The 21,128-nt window shown below is 36.5% G+C and overlaps 2 protein-coding genes across 2 annotated transcripts in view; one reads left to right on the top strand and one right to left on the bottom strand.

Annotated features, from left to right (window-relative positions):
• Positions 1–5,725: 5,725 nt before the first annotated feature.
• Positions 5,726–21,128, bottom strand: part of LOC129565889 (carbonic anhydrase-related protein 10) — an 84,392-nt gene continuing 68,989 nt past the window's right edge. The window contains exons 7-9 of the mRNA XM_055441203.1: positions 8,873–9,027; positions 8,488–8,619; positions 5,726–6,117 (exon numbers count right to left, since the gene is read on the bottom strand). Coding sequence (XP_055297178.1) covers positions 5,974–6,117; positions 8,488–8,619; positions 8,873–9,027 — 431 coding nt within the window. The 3' untranslated portion in view covers positions 5,726–5,973. The remainder of the gene's footprint in view (positions 6,118–8,487; positions 8,620–8,872; positions 9,028–21,128) is intronic.
• Positions 9,026–15,407, top strand: LOC129565888 (uncharacterized). The gene is made up of 4 exons (XM_055441202.1): positions 9,026–11,003; positions 11,072–13,891; positions 14,053–14,316; positions 14,441–15,407. The coding sequence occupies exons 2-4, from the start codon at positions 12,853–12,855 to the stop codon at positions 14,698–14,700; spliced, it is 1,563 nt and encodes a 520-aa protein (XP_055297177.1). The 5' UTR covers positions 9,026–11,003; positions 11,072–12,852; the 3' UTR covers positions 14,701–15,407.

A 21,128-nucleotide genomic window follows, 5' to 3' on the forward strand; every position in this document is an offset into this window, starting at 1 on the left:
AATTTTCCCAAAGCCATTTTGTGATGTGTCAGTGCTTTTTTTCGCCATTCATTCATATTTTTTGCCCTGGGCAAACACGAATCTGAATATTCCGATTAGATACCGTCTGCCCCGTGCTCTTTTTTCTGCTGTGTCATAAAAAGGTTGTTCATTAATTCGTTCGCTTGGCATTTTGGCAAGTGTAATTTGAAACAAAAAAGTAACAAATCGACTTCAATTCAAGGCATACATTTTGCGAGCAACGATGACACCAATTTGTCTGTATGACATGTTTCTTTTTCTTTTTCTAGGTACAAAGGATGCGGAAGTAAAGTGCACACAAGCAATTTGTTGATGGTGGTGCTGGCGTGAATATCGTGCGTTCATCCAACAAAACGTCTTCTTTTTCACACACACACACACACAACTACCTGCACTTTCCATGCGATGCTTGCTGAGAATAACAAATTGGTTGTTTCGTGTGTTGTCGTTGTGAGATTTATCAAAATCTCCTATTTCCACCGATTGAAAGCATTAGGCATTCGGATCGGATCGCACCCTTCGTCCGTTTACTCGCAACCGCTTGCAGCAACTTGAACGATGAAGTGATTTCGCCTTTGTTTGGCTATTGACATTTTTATGTGACATTTATTGTAATAAAATGATAAATTTCAACGAGAGTGGCTTGAGCGAACGTGGAAGTATGCGAGCGTAGAAGGGAACAGTGAAAGAGAGAGAGAATATCAAAAATAAGGGAAAAGACAAAAGTGCTTTATGAATGCTTGGACCTGCTTCGAATGATGGCAGTAAATGTGAATTTCATTAGAATGCTTTGCCTTGTATTATGAATTTCGATTAGAGCAAATGGAATGGTTCCTTCCTGGCTGGCTCTTCGTCACCACAAACGCTGAATAAGCTCAACTATCGATCAATTTCGGTCGAATTTTTGGCCACAACCACTGAAATAGATTCACACACACACACACACACAAACACTCTGGCCCATATCTAGTATCTGTGAGTTGATCAGGTGTCAGCAATAATTACGAAAGCTAAATTTGATCAACGACGATGACGACGACGACAAAGACGCGCCTCCTTCGGGCGCTGAATGTGTGCCACTGATGGCCACCAGAGAATAAAATGTCTGTCGAACGGACGAAGGAAAAATGATTGGAAAATATATGGCAAAAGAGAAAATCTCTCCAAATCCATTACGAATAATTACATTTTTGTTTTGATTTCCAGCAAATTAGCTGTGAAGTCAAGCACGCAATGATTAATTTATTATTGCCGATGATGGTTATTTCGATAAGGTCAACCAGAATGCCACTACGGACACAAACTCTCTCTCTCTCTCTCCCTCAAACGTACACACACAAATAGATATTTGTATTTGACACGCATTTGTGTGGAGCCGCTATGTTGGATTGATAAATGAATGAGAGCCAAAGTTTCGATTCGTTCGACATAAAATCACCATTGGATGTAAACGGATGTAAATGCATACCGACGATGGCCAACGGATGTGTTTTAATCATTTCACTTCTTCTCGGAACGTGTGAACGAGTGAATATTAAACGCTATTCGGTTTTATGAATTTGAGCAGTCAATCGAGAATAGTTTTGCTCCTCTGGATGACATCTCTGTCAAATCGCACGAAAATCGCAAATGAATTTTGTGTCTCCCTCGTCAGACCCGCAAACATGCGGTGGTACACACAGCCACAGCAATCGAATTATTTACACTGTATCAATTCAGCATTGGAAAGAATGGAAGAGTACGATTCTAGCGTATCATGCAACTGAATTGTATGGAGCATACACACGAACACAGGCACAGGCACAGAGCACTCTTATTTAATGTGTAGCACTGGTGATTTGCCACATCGTATCAACAAATAGAAACGTAAATTTTGTTAGCATAATAGAATCAAACCGAATGGTTGAATAGACTAATGACGAGTATCATGGGTATTTATCGGCTTCAATTTAAATATGTGGATTTGGTGCAGCTCTCGTTCAATTTCTATTCCACTACTCGACGTTTTCCATCCGAAACATCGATAGAGTTGATTAAGTGGGGTGATATAGTACGTAGATTGAGTGAGGGAGAGACAATTGTTCGTATTGATGAACGTGAACTGTGGGAATTGACAATGAGATTTTTGCTTGGGAACAAGCAAGAAAGTGGAAAACTCACTTATTTTAATTTGACACTTCATTTAGATTGATCGTGATGATACCAACATCACACACACACACACACACACACACACACTATAGAGATATTGAATAGAAAAATCACATTTTTCTGGGTGATAATATTCAATTTTCATTTGCCGCTAGATACGAATATATTGATATATTTAGTTTTTGGCCTTTGTATTCCAGTCCCATTGTTCGGTTTCGTCGTTGTCGTCATCATCGTCGTGGAAATCAATTGCTATCGGCATATTTTCATACACATCGATGACGAATTCACTTCACATTCGAATGTGGTTACTTTAATTTGCAAGCTGCTGCTGCTGCTGCCACTCTAGCTAACACTATTGTTAACTATGGCACTCGTAATACCGATGAAATATTTGGCATTTTCGTGGCAATAATGGGTTCGGCTTCATTTCATTTTCATTACTAAGCCTCCATAATTTTCAATATAGACTTGTGCGTCTAATAAACTCTCGACTATTGTTCCCCAGCAGGTGTGGTTTTTTCCCCGAATGTTCGAACTCGAACATCAAACGGTTCGACTTTCATCGATTTCCCATAAATTATTCGACCGTAAAATCAATTGGCTGCGGAAAATGCTTGTAATTCTATGAAAACAACGCAATCTTTTGATTGTGAAACCAAAAACCCGGACCGAAAATTCAATAAATGAACACGAATTTCATTGTGTGCTCATCATTAATGTGGAGCTCAGGAAAAATATGTGTATTTTCATAAGCCAAATGTAAATGCTAGTGTAAATGATATGGTAGCTTGCAAAAATGAAGCGCTAACTAAAGTGCCATTGCTTCCGAACCGAACTGGTTTGGTTGCCTGGCTGGTTGGCCACCACTTTCGAGGACAGCAATAATTCAAGAGGTAACCGCAGACGAAAGTAGAATAAATTTAAAGCAATAAATCATGGTAAATAATATCATCGTATGGCCAATTCCCGACGGGATGATTTGTTTCCATATTCCGAAAAATATGTGGTTGAAAGGCTGACAATGTTGATTAATCCAACCCGTCCGGAGATTTTCATCGTTTTCATTGTGTCACACCGCTCGATATATTCACAAAGGAAATATTTGAAAATAAATGAGTACGACGTACGCATGGGACACCACCACCATCGTGCCAGTTGTGCATTAGAGCATTTAATTATAGGCGCGCGCTTTCTCTCCCTGTGAAAATAAATGTCACTTAATTACCTATCGATCATTTCACCTTTGACCGTTGATTTGAGATTGAGTTACTTACGTTCGGCGTGCAGAGGCGCCGTCGCCGCACCACCTCGAAATCCTTTATACAAATGAATCACTGAACAAAATTCGGTAATTTATTGCTGTTGTTCGCGTTTATTTTTTTTCATTCATTTTCTCTCTTAATTTTCATATTCCATTTTTTTTTGCCTTAAAACGATTTATTCATTTTTTTCCTTTTGTTTTGGTTGTTGTTATAACTAAATAACAATAAATGTAATTTTGGATACAATATCGTCTTTTTCTAATACATACATATACACACACGCTTCTAGTTGTTTCATATGTGTATGTGTTTTTCAGTATATTTTTTTCCTTTAAATTTGCTTCACAAATTAGACTAAATGTTTAAAACTAAAATTTGACCGATAATAATTTAAGTATTTTTGCTATGCACCAATTCATTCATTTGTTCCTAATCCGTTCGCCTTGCAACTTGGGACTATGTGACGCTGGGAATTGACATAAAAATCATAACATTTACGCTTGTATTATCTTAATTAGCTGCTTTGTTTAGCCATAAGTTGCCTAAATCTTTACACCATTTCTTATCATTTAATTGTTTATGTTTGGTTTTCCTTTGTAATGTAGACACTAGCTACTAAATCAATATGTTTTGGGTTTATTATTTATAATTATGTACAAAGTATTATTATATCCATTGAAATTCTAAATGCTATTCGTCATTCACGCAAAACATCAAACTTGGCATCGAATCGTTTTGTCAACTTTTTGCGTTAATTCCATGTTTGGTTTTAACACTTAATCTATCTCGTTTGGACAGTTTATTTTGGTGGTTATTCTTAAAAAGCCGCATTTTTTATGAACACGGTCGCTTTTTCGACTGAAAATGAATTATTGTTCAAGAACAGCGAAACCAAAACTCAGGACACAAACCTATTGAAGTTGACATGGTTTCAGAATAATAAATTAGTCTCCAGACATGGTTGAAAATGGAATTATTTTCAAATGCATTTCCGTCGAAAAAGAGAAATGGAAGGCGCGCTCACGCTCCAGTACAGTTATTTCATTATTCAAACAAAACTATTCCATAATTCAATGCATTCCTATTTTGTTTTTATTGTTTTTCTTCTGCGTTTATTTAATTTCAGTCTCTGCAATTTACAAAAAGTTTTGATTTGTATTTCGAGATGCGAAAACTGCACAAATTTAATCGATTGAGAGAGAAGTTAGAGTTTAAAACGAAAAAATGGCATAAATTGAATTATTGCAGACATTTTGAGTCGGGAAAATACGCTTCGAAAATTTCATAGTAAATGCTTGGCAAGTGAGTGCTTTGATTTTAGTACTGGATTGGTTATGACTTAAAAAACGAAAAGCTTTGAATCTTATTGTCTGCTCAAGTATTCTATCGGTTGGTTTATTCGATCATGGAATTCGGGAAGGTTTTTTTGCAATAATTTTGTTGCCAATCTTAGAAAAACTAACGGAACTTTTATTCCGTTTCGAAACAATCTACCGATTTATTGGAATTACTTTGTACTAGAAATGCCGATAAATCCATTCAAGTTCCGATCAATCGGAACATTTGTTCCGCTAATTTTCCTAAGAGCAAATTATTAACATTAGCAAATAATGTTTTAGAGGGGGGAGGTTTGTGGCATTTGGATGAAATATTTATTCGGACACCACAAATAGAGCCGTGTGTCACTAAAGCCATTTTACACATTCTATTTTTTGTATATAGATCGTGGATTAAATGGATTCTTAAAACATTTGCACACTAAAATGTTGGAATTAAAATCGGTCGGTCGGTCGCTTTCACATTCAGTCATGTTAATGTACGTTTGCCGGTGTGTTTATATATATTGATTTAGTTTGCATACAAAATGCACATTAATTTGCTTTACACCGCTTTGCACGATACACACACTCACAACAGTATAATGTAATAATGGGATACATTTATCACTTATAAATAAATCAATCGCACTTAAATTCTTTTAATGCATTTCCTCTAAGCGGATGCGCGAGTATTGCACGGCCACCGACAGCGCAAAATGAGTATACCGCGTGCTTTTCAACGTATACAAAATACACATTGTTTTCGTTTTATTTTGTCATTACGCTTCGGCAAATTTCAATTTGTATGCTGTTCGATTATTATGATTTAATTATTTGTTTGCTGGTTGGTTGGTATACTCTCGTCGACGAATTTGGGACTAAAGTGTTATAACAAACCAGTTGTTAATTCTTGTGATGGGTGTTTTTTTTATTCCTTAGTTTTCGATAAGCGTGACACACAATAAACACTTTTTGGTCGATGTTTTAGTCATTTATTTTTAAAATTTCAAAGAAAGTTTTACATGTTTCTTTAGCTTAACCTTTGGTTGAATTTTAGGCTTTCTAAATATCTCATTCTGTTTTATTTTGACGTCAAACTCGTTTCATTGCATGAAATTCATTTAAATGTTATCCTATTGTTTTGTTAAAAGTCTCTAGAGAAATTTCATCATAATTTTGCGTCGATTTTGTCGATAAGACTGTCGCTGTTGCTGAGCTTAGGTTTTGTAAACGGATGAAAAAACGGCATCTATATCGGCCATATTTCGATCGCGACCGGTTCGCATCGTCATCGGCGTATCCACTGTCCATTTGTTCGCCTTGTAGAACATATCTTTGTACATTGTGGGGCAGTTTTGTGTCTGGAAATAAAAAGAAGAGAAAAAGCATATCATTCACAAGGAGGAAAAATAAACATCGTTTGGATCTGTTTATTTCGCATAATATAGTTATTGGTGTGACTGCTTGGAAAATAATGCCATGAAAGAGCAAGTTTGAGAAGCTTAATGTAGCGATAAGCTTGGCTTTTTATGATTTTGTGATGAAATCTTGCGAGCTAAGTACTTAATTCTTCCTCTTTCTCTAGCTCTTTCGCTCTCTCTCTCTCTCTCTCTCTCTCTCTCTCTCTCCAGTCGACACTTCAAGTTCGTTCTCATTGCGGCCAAATCTCATAAACACTTCAAGTTGTCGCTTATTATTTTACTCTCACCGACACACACTCCACAATAATGTGTCTGTGCGCGCAAGCAATCGACAGCGGACAGCAGAAAAAAAAGAACAACATCAAATGAACTTCCCCAGTGACAAGCACAATCACTTTTTGGCGTGTGCACTGCATGGCAATAAAGACAGATTAAGTTTTCGCTCAAGTTTATTTCGATTTTCCTTCTCTCACTCTCGCTCATGCTCTTCCGCTCATAAGCCGAGCACTGCGAGAAAGTCAACAATATTCACACTTTGGTTTTTCGTTGAATTGTGCACCGGATTTTCGTGTGTTTATTTTCATTTTTGGGCTATATCATTGAAATATTTCAACACTACTGGATTTAATCTCTTTTGACGCTCCCAACTGGGGAATATTAAAATCGAATTTTTCCAGTCGCAACTTTCTCTTTATTTATTTTTTTCGTTTCCTTCGTCGGTTTATCAATTCATTCAAAAAGTCGACGAAATTAAACACCGACTCACAGTGAACGTAATCCGTGAGAGAAGAAACGAAATCCAAACACTCCAAACATAATTTTTTCTGACGTGAAACATTTATATTGGTTGCAGAAGGTTCGGAAGTCGCAACATAAATTCAATTTTTCTGCCTGGGATGAGGCGAAAAAAAGAAAAAAAATGAAACGAAAGGAAATGCTCGATACATTATAAGGGTTTCAATAAGCCGGATCGAAAAGTTGCATTGAAAAAGAAACCGTGTATCGCGAGATTCACGCGTTACCCTCGGCATTAATACTTTTCGGAATATAGATTGCGGTTCGTCGGAGAAGGGAGATGTATATCGAAAGTAAACACATTGCAAGTTTATTAAAGAATATCCGTTAAGGTTTCGGATTTTCGTTACGATTTCGACGGATTTCGACTAAAAATTAAACGATTACTTTTTCCTCACTTTTAAACAAATCTTTGTCTCTATTGCTGACTGACTGACAGACACATCACCACACCGCTAGACGTGAATCTGCAGGAAAATAACTTGAAACAGCAATAAAAGATTGTGATGTTCGCGAAAAACCGAAGCGATTGAGCGAAAGAAGTGAAAAACACTTGGAGTGATATAGCATTTAATCATGCAAATGCTTCGTTCACGATGCAACCCACATTTTTTATCTCTCTTTCAGTCGATTTTCCACGGTCGCATTGCCATGAGCATTTAACGTGCTGATGTTATGCAAAATATGCTGAAATGGTGCATAAAATTGCACTGGCTTCATTTTTCCTCAGTTTCACTGCAACTACTACTTGCTTTTGGTCATTACTTGGCGCACCTGCTGCTGCTGCTGCTGCTGCGCGCAATAAGTTCAATAGCATTCGAATAACCACTTATTGCCGTATAAACTATTTCGAGCACTCATATTGTGCATTCAGGTCTCGCTCTCGATTCTATCGGACATTGGTTCGGCTCTGACTCTTCACCCCGAAAAAACACTCTTCAGCTTTTGTTCTGCGATAGTTTTTAATATTGAATTCACAAACTGGCGACAAAATTATCATCGAGATTCATTTTCAATTCGGTTTTCCGTTCCGAATGAAAGGATAAAAAACGACTGTTAATCGATTGAATTGCTGTGCCATCTCGGCTATAGTTTGCTGAGTGTGCAAATCGCAACAAATGCTCAAGAGACAGATAAAGACATGATTTCTTCTTGACGGCACAAAAACAAAGCTGGCAATTTTTTTTTACTATGGAACAAGATGTAAATCGATTTTATGGCTTGAACAGAACGAGCAAAAAAAAGAACGGTTGAGCACCGATGATTTTATACGACACTTTTGCTCATCGACTTACGACAAACGTATCGATTTGCTAAGAAGACATAAATTGTAGTCGAAATGTAAATTGTCTTCACTTCAATTCAATTTAAATCATCTTTTGTCGATCGTAATAAGTGAATGCAGTTTTATGCGCTTGCACACTCATAGAACCGTGTGATTGGCGACATTGATTCGAGTGTCACAAGAGAGATCACATTTAACGAGATTACACGGAGTTTTTTTTCCCTACATACCTTTGATTGCTTGAAATCGATGTTTGTTCGCACTGTGCGATGGTGGAGGTTTTGAACCGGTCGTGCATTATTACCGAGTGGCGCCTTTGGAGTCTGCTCTGACCCTTGCATCAGCCTTCGTAACGCATATAACTGAAATGAAACGAGTGTTTTTTTCATTAGATTTTACAAAAACTGAAACTTGAATGTTCTTCACGTTTTTTAACGATTGTACAACGAAAGTTAATGTGTCACACCCATGTTTTGGTTGTTAAATATAACATTGTTATTGATATGATACAAAAAAACTGGCATTTCCAAAACCAAAGCATTTAATTCGAAACAAAGCAAATATTTTGTTCAAAAACAAAACTTATTCAAAAAAAATCGACGATTTTAAACTTACTTCTTGTTTTGTTATATAAATCGGTTTGTTCAGAATAATCCAAACAGTGCTCTCCCAGCAGCCGGGATGCGTAGTAGATCCTTCATACGTCATGTATGCATCGGTGTTTGGAATCAATGAGCGCAACGAGATGTGTCGAATCGGCGTGGAAGAACCTGCACAAAATTCAAACAAATAAATGTCATCCAAAGTCCGATGAAGTTTATGTCTATTTATAGTTCAGTCATTCGGTAGTATTGAATCAATACCACACAAAACAGTCAAACATTTTTCATTTAACAAAATTAATTCGATACTAATTATATATTTTTATTTAAAACACGTTTCGCGTCACGCTAGGGGAATATCACACTCCTGAATCTTGTGAGATATTTGAGATATTTGAGATTTTTTGCATTAAATCCAAATAAATACATTTAAATATCATTCATAATCACAAAAATTCACAATATTCCGCCATATTCACAAATATCCACCATATTTCATACGACAGATTCTTAGAGATAAATTGGATTTTTTTGAAATATTTGGAATAATTTAAGCGTGATATTCCCCTAGGCGTCACGATATAATGATATAGGTGATATCTCGTTCATTCGTACAAAATCAGTTGACCGTTAAAGACGCCAAATTTAGAAAAATTCCCAGCGAAAGTTATTTCAGAAACATCCAACAAAAATCAAGGAGTTATTTTATTTTACTTTTCATTTGAAAAAAGAGTTACAATTTCAAAATGAAATGTGTTCAAACACTGCGTTTGTGTTTATTTGTGTTGTCAGTGATAACTATATCTCGCGCAAGTCCGATCGTATTGAATAAGCAATCAAAATCAGTGGATAGTGCTCAAAATGCTTCGTCGAGCATATTTATACAGAATCCATCGACATCAATTTTAGAGTTTTTGCAAGAAAACTCAGCAAAAATAAAATTTCCGCGACAAAAAGATATCATTTTAATGCTGGGAAACACTGGTGCCGGCAAAAGTTCTTTAACTTCATTTTTAACTGGCTCAAAACTAGAATCAATTGAAACGCTAAAGGATTCGGGTGAATTTGTGCTGATGGACGAAAATGAGTTGATAAGTCAAAAATCCACAACAACGTCAAAAACCGTTGTACCAAACCTGATGATTGATGAAACCAATGGCTTAACATTATACGATTGTCCCGGCTTTAGCGATTCACGAGGTGTTACCAATGATATTTCTGTTAGTCATTTGATTAAACAATTGATAAACAGCGCTGACGCAGTGAAACTTGTGTTCGTTGTAAGTTTTTCATCAGTCCGAAACGGCGGCGATCGACGTGATTTTATGGAATTAATGAATCATGCAATGACTTTTGTCAAGGACATACAAAAGTACCGAAATGGAATTGCTTTGATTGTCACAAAAGTGGATAATCGTTACGTAATCAAAAACGAAACACTTCGTTTAGTCGATGACGATAAGATGATCGCAACAATTGCATTGTTTTTAAAACAAGTGAAAATTGATTTGGAGAATAAACACGGTGACAATGTTTCAGCGGCAGAAAGAGAGTTGAACAATAACAAAGTCAAATTCATCGAAACGTTATTGCAAACGAATAGACTAAATAAATATACACGAATTGGAATTCTTCGTCTCGCCAATCAAGCTGGATCGGTTTCGAATATATCAATGCTGCAAAATGAAAGAAAACAAATCATATCGATGATTGATCGCAATCTTCGATACGTGGAAAAGAAAAATGATGACTTTGGATATGCAATCTCAGACCAGACAAAAAGTCAAATTCATGGAATAATAATTGAAATGCAGAAACGACTGACTGACGATGTTTCCATCATTGGTGAAGAGATTCAGCAATTTTATTCACAGCAAGCGAAACACACTTCAAATATAGAAATGTTAAAGCGAAACGCACATCGAGTGTTATCACAACTGAAAAATACGAAACTCAAATCGTTTGCTAGTCAACTAACTAACGCACTGCACGATTTGAACATTAAAATATCGACCGAAAACTTGAACCGATTAAAGCGTGACGTTGAATCCGTCGATTTTCTAAGAATCATTAGCAAAATCAAATTCTCCGACTCATTTCACATCTCCAATGGACTAACACACACTTTACACTACCTTGAAACGGTTTGTATACAATTGTTTTGTTTTTGTTTTTGTTTTCGATTTTTTCATTTGCTTCTCCTTTCTTGCAGCAAGAAGGAAATGATGCATAAACCATCATAATATTGAACGCAAGCGACATTATATGAACGAAAGGAAAGCTGCGATAAAAAAAAAAAAAAAAAAAACAACTAATTAACAAATGATTACATGGAAGTGTGTAGGAAACGCTAAGTGTGCTATCCTATAAGAATTGTATAACAGCATTATTTGATGCAGTGTGATACATTTTAAGTTGAATTCAGCGAATGTTGCTTTATTTTTAGTCGAGATAGTGTTTAGTGTTTATCTTTAATCCAAATGCTATCAATTATGAGGCAAATAATTAGCAAAGCAAAAGAAAAACACAGAAATGAAATCGAAATTCACTCTCAGTGTTTCCTACTGTTTGCATTCGTATATACTTTAAAGGAAATAATCTAGACGTTTTATGTGGTTTTAGTATGATAGAAACATTGAATAAATTTCAAAAGTGTTTTAAAAAAAACTTATGTGTACACATTTTATTCTGTTGGTCTCGCGAACACATCTCATAACACTTTTGCTGATTGTGCACAGTCGAATTATTTGAAAGCATTATTTACAGATAAAACGCGTCAACTGTTTATTTTCTTTTCATATGATTCTGGGTATTAAATTCAGACGACTTTTACGAAAAATGCCCACATCGGTATTATTCGGTCTCCTTGTCGTACACACTTTTTGGATGTCAGCATTTGCCTGCCAAGTTTGATCTGAAAAATATCCAGAGATTGCTCTGTATACATCAGTCTTGTATCGATCGTCGACGAGTTGAGTTGAGTTGGTCGCTTGGCATACCGCAGAAACATTCATCGAAAAAAGTGAAAGTTAAAGTGTTCTTTGTAAAATAATTTTGACTATTCGTTAATCGTCCCACAATGGGTGGCAAATCAAACGAAAATCTAGAGCTGGCATCCGAACCACTAGCATATGATTCAGAACAAAATGCAGTGGCGCAAATTTTGGCATTTGTCAAATCGAATGTCAAAAAAATTAAAATGTGTGAAAAAAAGAAAATTGTGCTCGTGTTGGGAAATACCGGTGCCGGTAAAACAACGCTCGTTTCCCTTATAACAAAGTTCGAACTAAATTCAATACCAACTGTAGAAGATTCCGGCGAATACATGATTACCGATGAAAGGCATTTAATCAGCGGCATATCCACAACAGTATCCGAAACAATGTGTCCAAATTTGATGGTTCACGAAACCACTGGCACACACTATTATGATTGTCCGGGCTTCAATGATTCACGAGGTGTTGCAAATGATATTTCGGTGTCTTATTTCACTCGACAATTGATCGAAAGAGCCAGTGAAGTGAAATTTGTGTTTGCAATTAGATATTCATCGGTTCAAAATGGTGTCGGTGAACGACATGATTTCTTAGATTTGGCAAAACATGCGACGGTTTTCATTAAAAACATTGATAAATACAAAGATGGCATTGCATTGATCGTTACAAAGGTTGAGAATCGTTATGAAGACAAAAATGGTCAACTTCAACTAGTGGACGATGCAAAAATAATCGAAACAATTGTAATTTTTCTTGCACAAGTGAAAGCGGATTTGAGCAAAAGAAATAGCGAAGTTTCATTGCCGCCAGAAGAGAAAGAGTTGAACGGAAGAAAAATCCAATTTCTTGATATTTTATTGAAGCAAAACAGTCAAGGCCAATTCGAAAGGATCGCCATTCTTCGTCTTGCAAATAAAGCTGGGCCGGTGACAAGTATGGAGATACTTCAAGATGAACGGCGAAACATCAAAAAGTTGAAAATAAAATCCATGAATTGATGGAAGATATGCAATGCCACTTGAACGTTGATATAAAGCGTCTCGGCTATGAAACCAAACAATTCTACTTGGGACTGGAAAATACTACTACTGTTGATATAAATGTGTTGTTAGGCAAATTATCAGATGCTCGAAAGAAACTACTACAAATCAGTCATCATGAGTTGAAGAAGTTCGGAAAAGAATTTGAGGAAATGGCGGCGAAACTAAACATCAACTTATCGACCGAATGCAAACGTAAATATGCAAACCATATTAAACTCTTTGAGTTCCTGCAGTCCGTCAGCAATATTGATTTGTCGTATTCATTCCATGTTTCGGATGGGTTGAAAGATTTAAAGGACTACCTTGAAAAGTCGTATAGTTGGTATAATTTCCTAATCGCGTTGCACGACAATTTGTCGGCATATGATGTACAAAAACATAAAACCGAATATATGCCGCGCAGTAATGAAATAATAAAGTGTTGCGAGACTCAAACACGCCCGTTTTGGAAGATCGATGACATCGAATTGAAACATTTTGCAAGAGATGTTGGATGTAAGGTACAATACAATGCTCTGGACAATATTCGTTTGAACCCCTACAAACTGAATGCACTGAAGCTGGTTTTAGAACAGACATTGAAAACCCGTCTTGAAATCGATTGTACACAAGTGGATAAACTTGTGATTAAAGGTTACAATGTTAAAATTAGCGACGTGATCGAGATGAATCTGCCCAAAATTCACATTGAAGTTTTCGCACTGAATAATTTGTTTATTGATGTTGATATCATCAAAACTGGCCAAGATGCACAAGTTTCGCTTATCGCACTGAAGTGGTTCATCATCGGTGATCGTCAAATCAACTTGAATGGCAAAGATGGAGAACCGTATTTAGAATCACCGGCAGAAACAAGCAAAGATGGAATACCAGGAAGACCAGGAGGTGCGGCTGGTAATTTCTTTGGTATCGGAAAGAAGTGCTTCTGTGACAAAAATTTGAAAATTTATTTGAATGGTGGAAAAGGTGGCCCAGGTCAAGCTGGAGCAAAAGGTTTGTGTAGATTTTCGATTCCATTTTTTTTCGCTCTGTGTGTTACCGCATTTCCCACATTCTAATTGTACCATAGACTTTTGATTATAATCAAATGATTTATTATTTTAATGATTGTTATTTACAATTACTGTTAATCATCTCTGAATTTATGTTTGCAGGCGCGGATGGAATTAAAGGAGAACCAGCACCAACGCCATCGTTTTTCATGGTGAACCCATGGGGAAATAAATACCAAAACGATAGAAAAATTCGCTTTGATTTTGGGATTTTCGGCAAACACAGCTATGATGTTGTTGGAAAAACTGGCACAGAACCAGGAGATGGAGGAAAAGGCGGCCACGGGGGCTATGGAAGCAATGCTGGAAAATACAAGATTCTCTTTTTCGATAGGGAACCGAATTTTTCGATTTCACAAGAGCCAGGTGTGTAGTACACTGTGTACTGATAAAATTAAAATTTGAAAACTAAACAAGTAATTTATGTTACTTGTCTAACAACTAAACAAGTTGAGCTAATTTCATTTTTTTGCTCATTTGGAAAATATAGGTCACTGTGGATGTGCCGGAAAAGGTGGGAATGGCGGAAGCCCTGCAGAAAATGACGTTGTTGAAGCTGAATATATACATGTTTTGTATTTTCTCAATTTTTTTTCGAACATTTTATCAAAAGGACCGAACAATTTAACTAAATCTGGTCAAAATGGCGAAGATGGCGGTAATAGTAAAAATATGGAGCGACCAGTGCCACCAAATTCATTCCATAACGAGAAGGTAGTGAAAGAATACGTAGATTGGCATCTAAGATGAAGAATAAAGTTCAGGAATCGGTTTTGAATGAGTTCATGAACGAATTGAAAAAAGATTCAGTTGCATCAGCTTTTAAAATGGTTAAAGAAGGTTTTAGGAATTTGTTGAAACATGGAAATGAAGAGGAAGAGCATTGTTCTACATCTTCTTATTAGATTTTTTTTATTTCATTATTTCCTGATATTTTATCTGTTTGTCGTTTATATTAATAATATCAGTAATATTGCACAAAACAGTTTGTTTTTGCCTTTTTGCTGTTAATCTAAAATGAAACTGACCATTGCGTCAATGAAAATACACAATATTTGTTTCAGACATTTTACAATTCGATCGGTCGAAGAAACTATTTTTAAGATTTTATCATCCATTATTTATCTAGTTTATTTCCAATATTGGTGGCGTAATTTTCAATCTATTTTTTTTTTCATTTAACGCCTAGTTTACATTTTGACGAAAATCTATCGAATAATACTTACTAAGTAGCCTTTAATATGGAAGAAAAAGATTTTTCGGAAGATTTTTTTTTTGAAGTGTAGTAGTCTAGTGACTTGAAATGATATTTTAGAATTCATCAATGTGAAAAATGTCAATAAAACAAACATATTGATTAATCATTTCAAATAGTATAATCGAAATATGAACTGTATATCATAAGTATTGGAATAAAATGTATGCCTTTACAATTTGCTTTTTTTGCTCTTAGCCAATAATGTTGTGTGTTTTATTTCCCAGAAGATCTCGTATTCATTGCAGTGTTTAAAATTTAGCCTCAGAGTTGGCGTATTGCATTCATGCAATGCCGTATGAAAGTGAGTCGTTTCTGGTTAGTTGTGTAAAAGTTGTTTTCAAACAAAAATTTCATGAAGTGAGAGTGAAAAATACCAATGGAATTGTATCGTCTGAATGGGAAGAGGTTGTTGAAAATCCAACGGGCACATTTTGCACATATTAACTGTATTTCGGTGGTAATGCCATGCAAAAAAAAACGAAGACTAACCAGTAAACCGCTATCACGTCTCGAAACAAAATTCTCAATTTAGCACAACTGTCACATTAAATGCTGGTGCTGAATGGTGAGTATTTGCGATCGTTCCCTTCTCTTTCTCTCTTTTACTTCGCCGCATGAATTGGACGCGTTACACACAAACACAAATGAGCTTTCCTTTGCTATCGGTGCTGGAATATTTTCCGAAAATTACACAGATCGTGTACGGACAAACAAGAAGACAACGATTCAACATGAATGAAAACAATAAAATATTGTCGCTATTCGGGTGCATGTCTGCATTTCTTCTTTTGCTGCTGGTGCTGCTCACTTTTATTGTGTGGTTCATTTTGGTTCTATCTACGGTTCGAGGTGATACAATGAACGACAATTGTCTTTCTTGTCTGTACGAATTGTCGTCGATGTTAAAGTGTCGGCTTAAAAGATGGATGCAGCAAATGGCAGTAGCAAAAGCGCACAACGCTTGCTACACTTCTAAATAATATTTCGGGGATTTTCGGTGTGGATCTCGAGTGGTAAACAATTCCATGAATATTCGGCTTCTTCTATTTTTCGGGTTGGTATTCATTCAGTTCGTTCAGTGCTACTGCTGTCGCTACTGCCGAAATTGATTTTGTTACATGCGCTTTCGGTCTTCTTCGGTAAAGTTGGAATTCACATGTGAATTTTACAAATTTACGTTTCTCTCTCTCTCTCTCTCTCTCTCTCTCTCTCTCTCTCTCTCTCTCTCTCTCTCTCTCTGCATTCGAAATTATAAAACAGCCACCAAACGAATGAACGAACGAACGAATGAGCGAAACCGACAATTTTATGTTGCCGTTTTGTGCAATAATATACCATTCCAAATGGTTGTGTGTGCTGCCTTGTCACTTCGTTGCATTGAAATTGTTGCAAACAGAAGAACACATTTGACTAAACGATAGAGGAAAGAACTTTTTCAAAACCGAGTAAATATCTCCAGCATGCATGAAAATGGAAAGTTTGGCTTGTGCTTTTGTGGAAAATCAGACGGTAAATAAAGTGAGCGTGATATGGTTTGAGTGATAGAGAGTGAGCGAGAGAGGAAGCGACGAGAACGACAACGCTTTCGATGACGGCAGCAGTATGAACATAACGACTTGTCACACGACACATCACCAGCCCAGCAGAGAACATAGCAGAGTGAGGCAAAATAGAATATCACAATATCACTAACAAGGGTGCAATAAAGTTATTTGAATACACTGCAAAGTTGTGCAACTGCAATAAAACACAGCGTAAAGAACAGAGCACCAAAGCGGAGAGTGAGGGCGACAGTGAAAGAGTGCAAATGTAAAAGTGGGAGAGTAAACGAAAAGAGAAGTAACAAAAAAAATTACTTTGGTTTAAGAAAATTGAAGTTGCAAGTAAGCCAAAGCATGCGAAAAAGGGAGCACAGAACGGCAGAGTGTCAGTCAAGGTTTTAAGTTTTCGTAGTTTGTTTTGACGTTCATCATATTTCCATACGAAAGTCATTATCAAACAGTACTTAAGCGTCAAATATGAGCTGTTAATGCTAAATTCCGACGTTTCTCTTCGTACGCATAGAAATTGCTTACTTATTTGGCGGAAAGACAATAAAATGTGTATCGAACAGCGATTTGCCAAAGAAAGCGAATCCCGATTTGCTGGTGAAACGGAAGTTTTGACAGTGTGCAGTGTGCCTCTTTTATTGGCGTGATTTTTGATTCATGATGCTTTTTGCTGTCGCAAAGATCACACTGGGTGTGTGTGTGTGTGTGCGATTCCATTTTTGCTAGTTTGAATAATAATCGATCAGACTTAATGCACTGTCGAAATTCATTAATTATTCGGATTCGCTTTCCGTTTGCATTTTATGCAAAAGATAAATTGGAGAAATGTCAACAAAGAATATAAATCGTTAAACGAGCTCCCAAATTAATTGTCAGCTCGAATGAGTTGCGGTGCGAATCGAAGAGCTATATCTGTCGAGTAGTGTGTGTGTATATGATGTGCAAACATTGTCGTTCGAAACCAATTACAATTATTTATTTTGCATATCGAAACACATCCGACTGTGAACACAAGCGTCGGCTACGAGAGTGTGTGTGTGTGTGTGTGTATGTGCATGGTGCAACGGTTGAGAGAAAATGTGGCATACACAACCCAATTCTCACTTATGCTACACATTGTTCACCCGCGCTGACGCTATCATTATAAATTACACGGTATTAATATTCATTTGCCAATTTATTCAATGTCATGTGGCAGTAACACCATCCATGTGTTGTTGTAACTGCAACTGTTCGACCAGCCTCTCCCTTTGCCCGGTGAATATACACATATGGGTACGGTGTCATAGCCGAAACGTCCAAAATCGAAAAATTGGTCATGATTTGCGGATGCGATTTCAAAACGGTGGGCATGTGTATGTGCTGCTCGTTCGCATCTCATTTATCCACTTTCGATGCACAACAACACTTACCATTAGCAAATACAAATAATCGTGGTCAAGAGAATGGAGAGAGCGGGAGAGAGAGAGAAAAAAAACGTTCACATACAAAGCATTGCCCATATGTTACAATGCATAAAGCCCCCCTATTATCTGTGTCGCAGGTTAGCTAAATAATCCAGCCGAATTGACGTGAGCATGCACATTTGCTTCGCATAATTTTGCTAATTTTCAACTTTGCCACCACCGACTTCTCTACCGCTGCTACCACCATCATCATCATCAACTCGTGCACATGAATTCTGCACAAAAGCATTTCATTGACTTCAGCAAAATCTTGTGTTTGTTTGTTTTTGCCTTGAAAACATTCACGGCTTTTGATTAGTAGTGTCTATCGCTTTATACACCGTCGCAGTAATAGTTTCTCTTTTATGCGGAAAAAATTTATTTGAATTTCACCTTTTTGTGGAATGAATTCACCTTTTACAGAATGACATCTCGTCATTATTCAATCGGCTTTTGTGAAATCTGCTCAAAGCGTGCAGCATCGTTTGAGCGGAACAGCCAGATCAAAATTCAATACCTGTTTTCCCGCAGCTTCGGTTTTTATTAAGCCGTAATTCTTGTTCCCATCCTCGATGGAATTAAAAAAAAATCACTTTGTTCTTGTGTGAATTGATACAATTTTACCGTGTTCACACGGTTCCCATTAAAATCATCTCTTTTTTTTAAATAAAAAAAATATCTCGATTCACCAATGGAAAAAAAATACCATGCCGCAACAAAGAATCTTCTACCAAAACGAAAATGTAACCACATTTTCCATCAAACGAAAGGCAGGCAGGCGTTGGTGTGTGCGTTTTTAATTACTTGTCATCAGTATAACGAGTCATAACTTACGAATTACCGTTATTAAATTCATAGAATTTATGAACGACGATGAAAATCACGTACATAACTCGTTGGAATAAACCGCATCAAATAATTTTCAGTTGCACGGCTTATTCGCGCTTCGAACGGGAATCAAAGAGAGGGGGAAAAGAGAGAAAAAACACAAACAAAACCAACTAAAATTGTAGAATGTAAATAAAGCGGTAGCGTGTGTATTTGAGACTGCTGAAGTGTTACACTGTTTGTCTATTGGGGAGAGGAAGAGGGAGCAAGAGATTTCTATCTGCTGTTTTCATCATTGTGTGACTACGTTTGGAGTGACTCTGAGCATCAAACCGTCCGCGCGCTCTCATTCACAATGAACAGCCCGCTTTTCATAATACAAAAGGAAAACATTTACATTTTCAATGGATCCTCATTTGAGAGATCGTCTCTACGAATCCAAATCAAGTATACGATGTGGAACTTTCGGTCGATTCCGGAACCGTTGAGAATGTTGAATGTCGTGAGAATGACATTTTCAAAGAGACTTGCACCTTTACGTATTCATAGAACCAACAAATAATAATTATTTATCATGAGGCTAAAATGGCCTGATAACTTTATCAATCAGATGCGCCCGTACCCGACACAGGTCTTTGACAATTGAATTTAATGATGGTGCCAAAAATAAACAGTTTCATCACACAAACGCATAAATGAGCGAAATTGCTTAATGAAAACACACTCGATGCTCAAGTGGCTCCAAATGAATGAATCAACCCCATATACCAAGTACTCTTACTATGTTGACAAATGATTTTAGTTTCTGTGTATATATGCATTCGTTTGGTGTTGCACATCCAAGATTCTTGATTAAATACCGAGATATTACCGTTGGAACAATGTAATCACAACGTTAACTTGAGACACTACATTTCTCGTAGGTGGCATCCAATATCAGGCAACATCACGTTGATCTCTGTTTACATTTGATAGTTTTGATACTCTTCATTTAGCGCCCGGTTCATTGACTCATTACCATTTTCCAACGATTTCGATATAATATTTATTATTAAACGTAACGATGATGATACATTCCAGTTGACTTCAAAATTGCATTAACGCATAATAACATTTAATTTGAGTGTACATTGTAGGCTGTACACTGTTGAAGTGGTGATATTTAACGCAACGCAATTTTACTATAGCGCAATTTGAGTGAATTTTGAATATATTAGAATGTGCTAAATTAATAGATCGAATCTTGAGTGCAGTTGTAGTTTGTGTAATTTGCTTCACATTTTGAAATAAATTTCTTTAGAAATTTTCTCTATTCTTTTCAATTTTTTCTATATAAAAATATAAAAATATAGATATTCTTCACCACAAAATGAAAAATGTATACGAAGACTACCATGAGAATGTTAACTCTCGAATTGGAACGATGTAAGAAGTAAGAGTTGAACTAAGAAAAATGATAAAAACAGAAAAAAACAAGCAAAAATATTTGAATTTAATTAACTTCCTAAATATCAAAAGATAGCCAACCGCTCTGCCATCGACAATGTTTTAACGACGTTGACAATAATAATGAAGATAATATTGTGACGGATCTATTTTTCGTTCTCTATTTTCCCGTCTTCCGTCAGTGTCGTTAAAATGATGTTTTCGAAGACGGAATAGCGATTGTTGGAAAAAAAAAGTTAAATAAACTTTTGACTTTTTTCCTCGCATTCTTTGACCTCATTACACGGTTGTTGTTGTTGTTATTGCCGGTGGTGGTGGTCGAAGCACCGGAAATGTGCGACGCAACAAAAAGAGGATGTGTATCACAATAACATAATAAAGTTCCATCGACAATAATATAATTAGATTTGTGTGATGGTTTTTCGTTTGGTTCGTTCCGTTTGCATTTGGTTCCCGGTTCGAATCCGTCCGAGCTGGCATAAAACCCGTTGTGACGGATGATGATTTGCAGTTGTGCAAACATAACAACTGAAATTGAATTGTGTGTGTGTGTGTGTGTGTGTGTGTGTGTGACTCAAGGAAACGGATTCGAATTCCAATTCCAATTCCATGATGTAATTGAAGATAATTTGATTCTGGTTACTGTGTACG

Source organism: Sitodiplosis mosellana, unplaced genomic scaffold, assembly GCF_009176505.1.
Source record: "Sitodiplosis mosellana isolate CC-2019 unplaced genomic scaffold, AAFC_SMos_1.0 Smas_scaffold_3, whole genome shotgun sequence".
Taxonomy (NCBI): domain Eukaryota; kingdom Metazoa; phylum Arthropoda; class Insecta; order Diptera; family Cecidomyiidae; genus Sitodiplosis; species Sitodiplosis mosellana.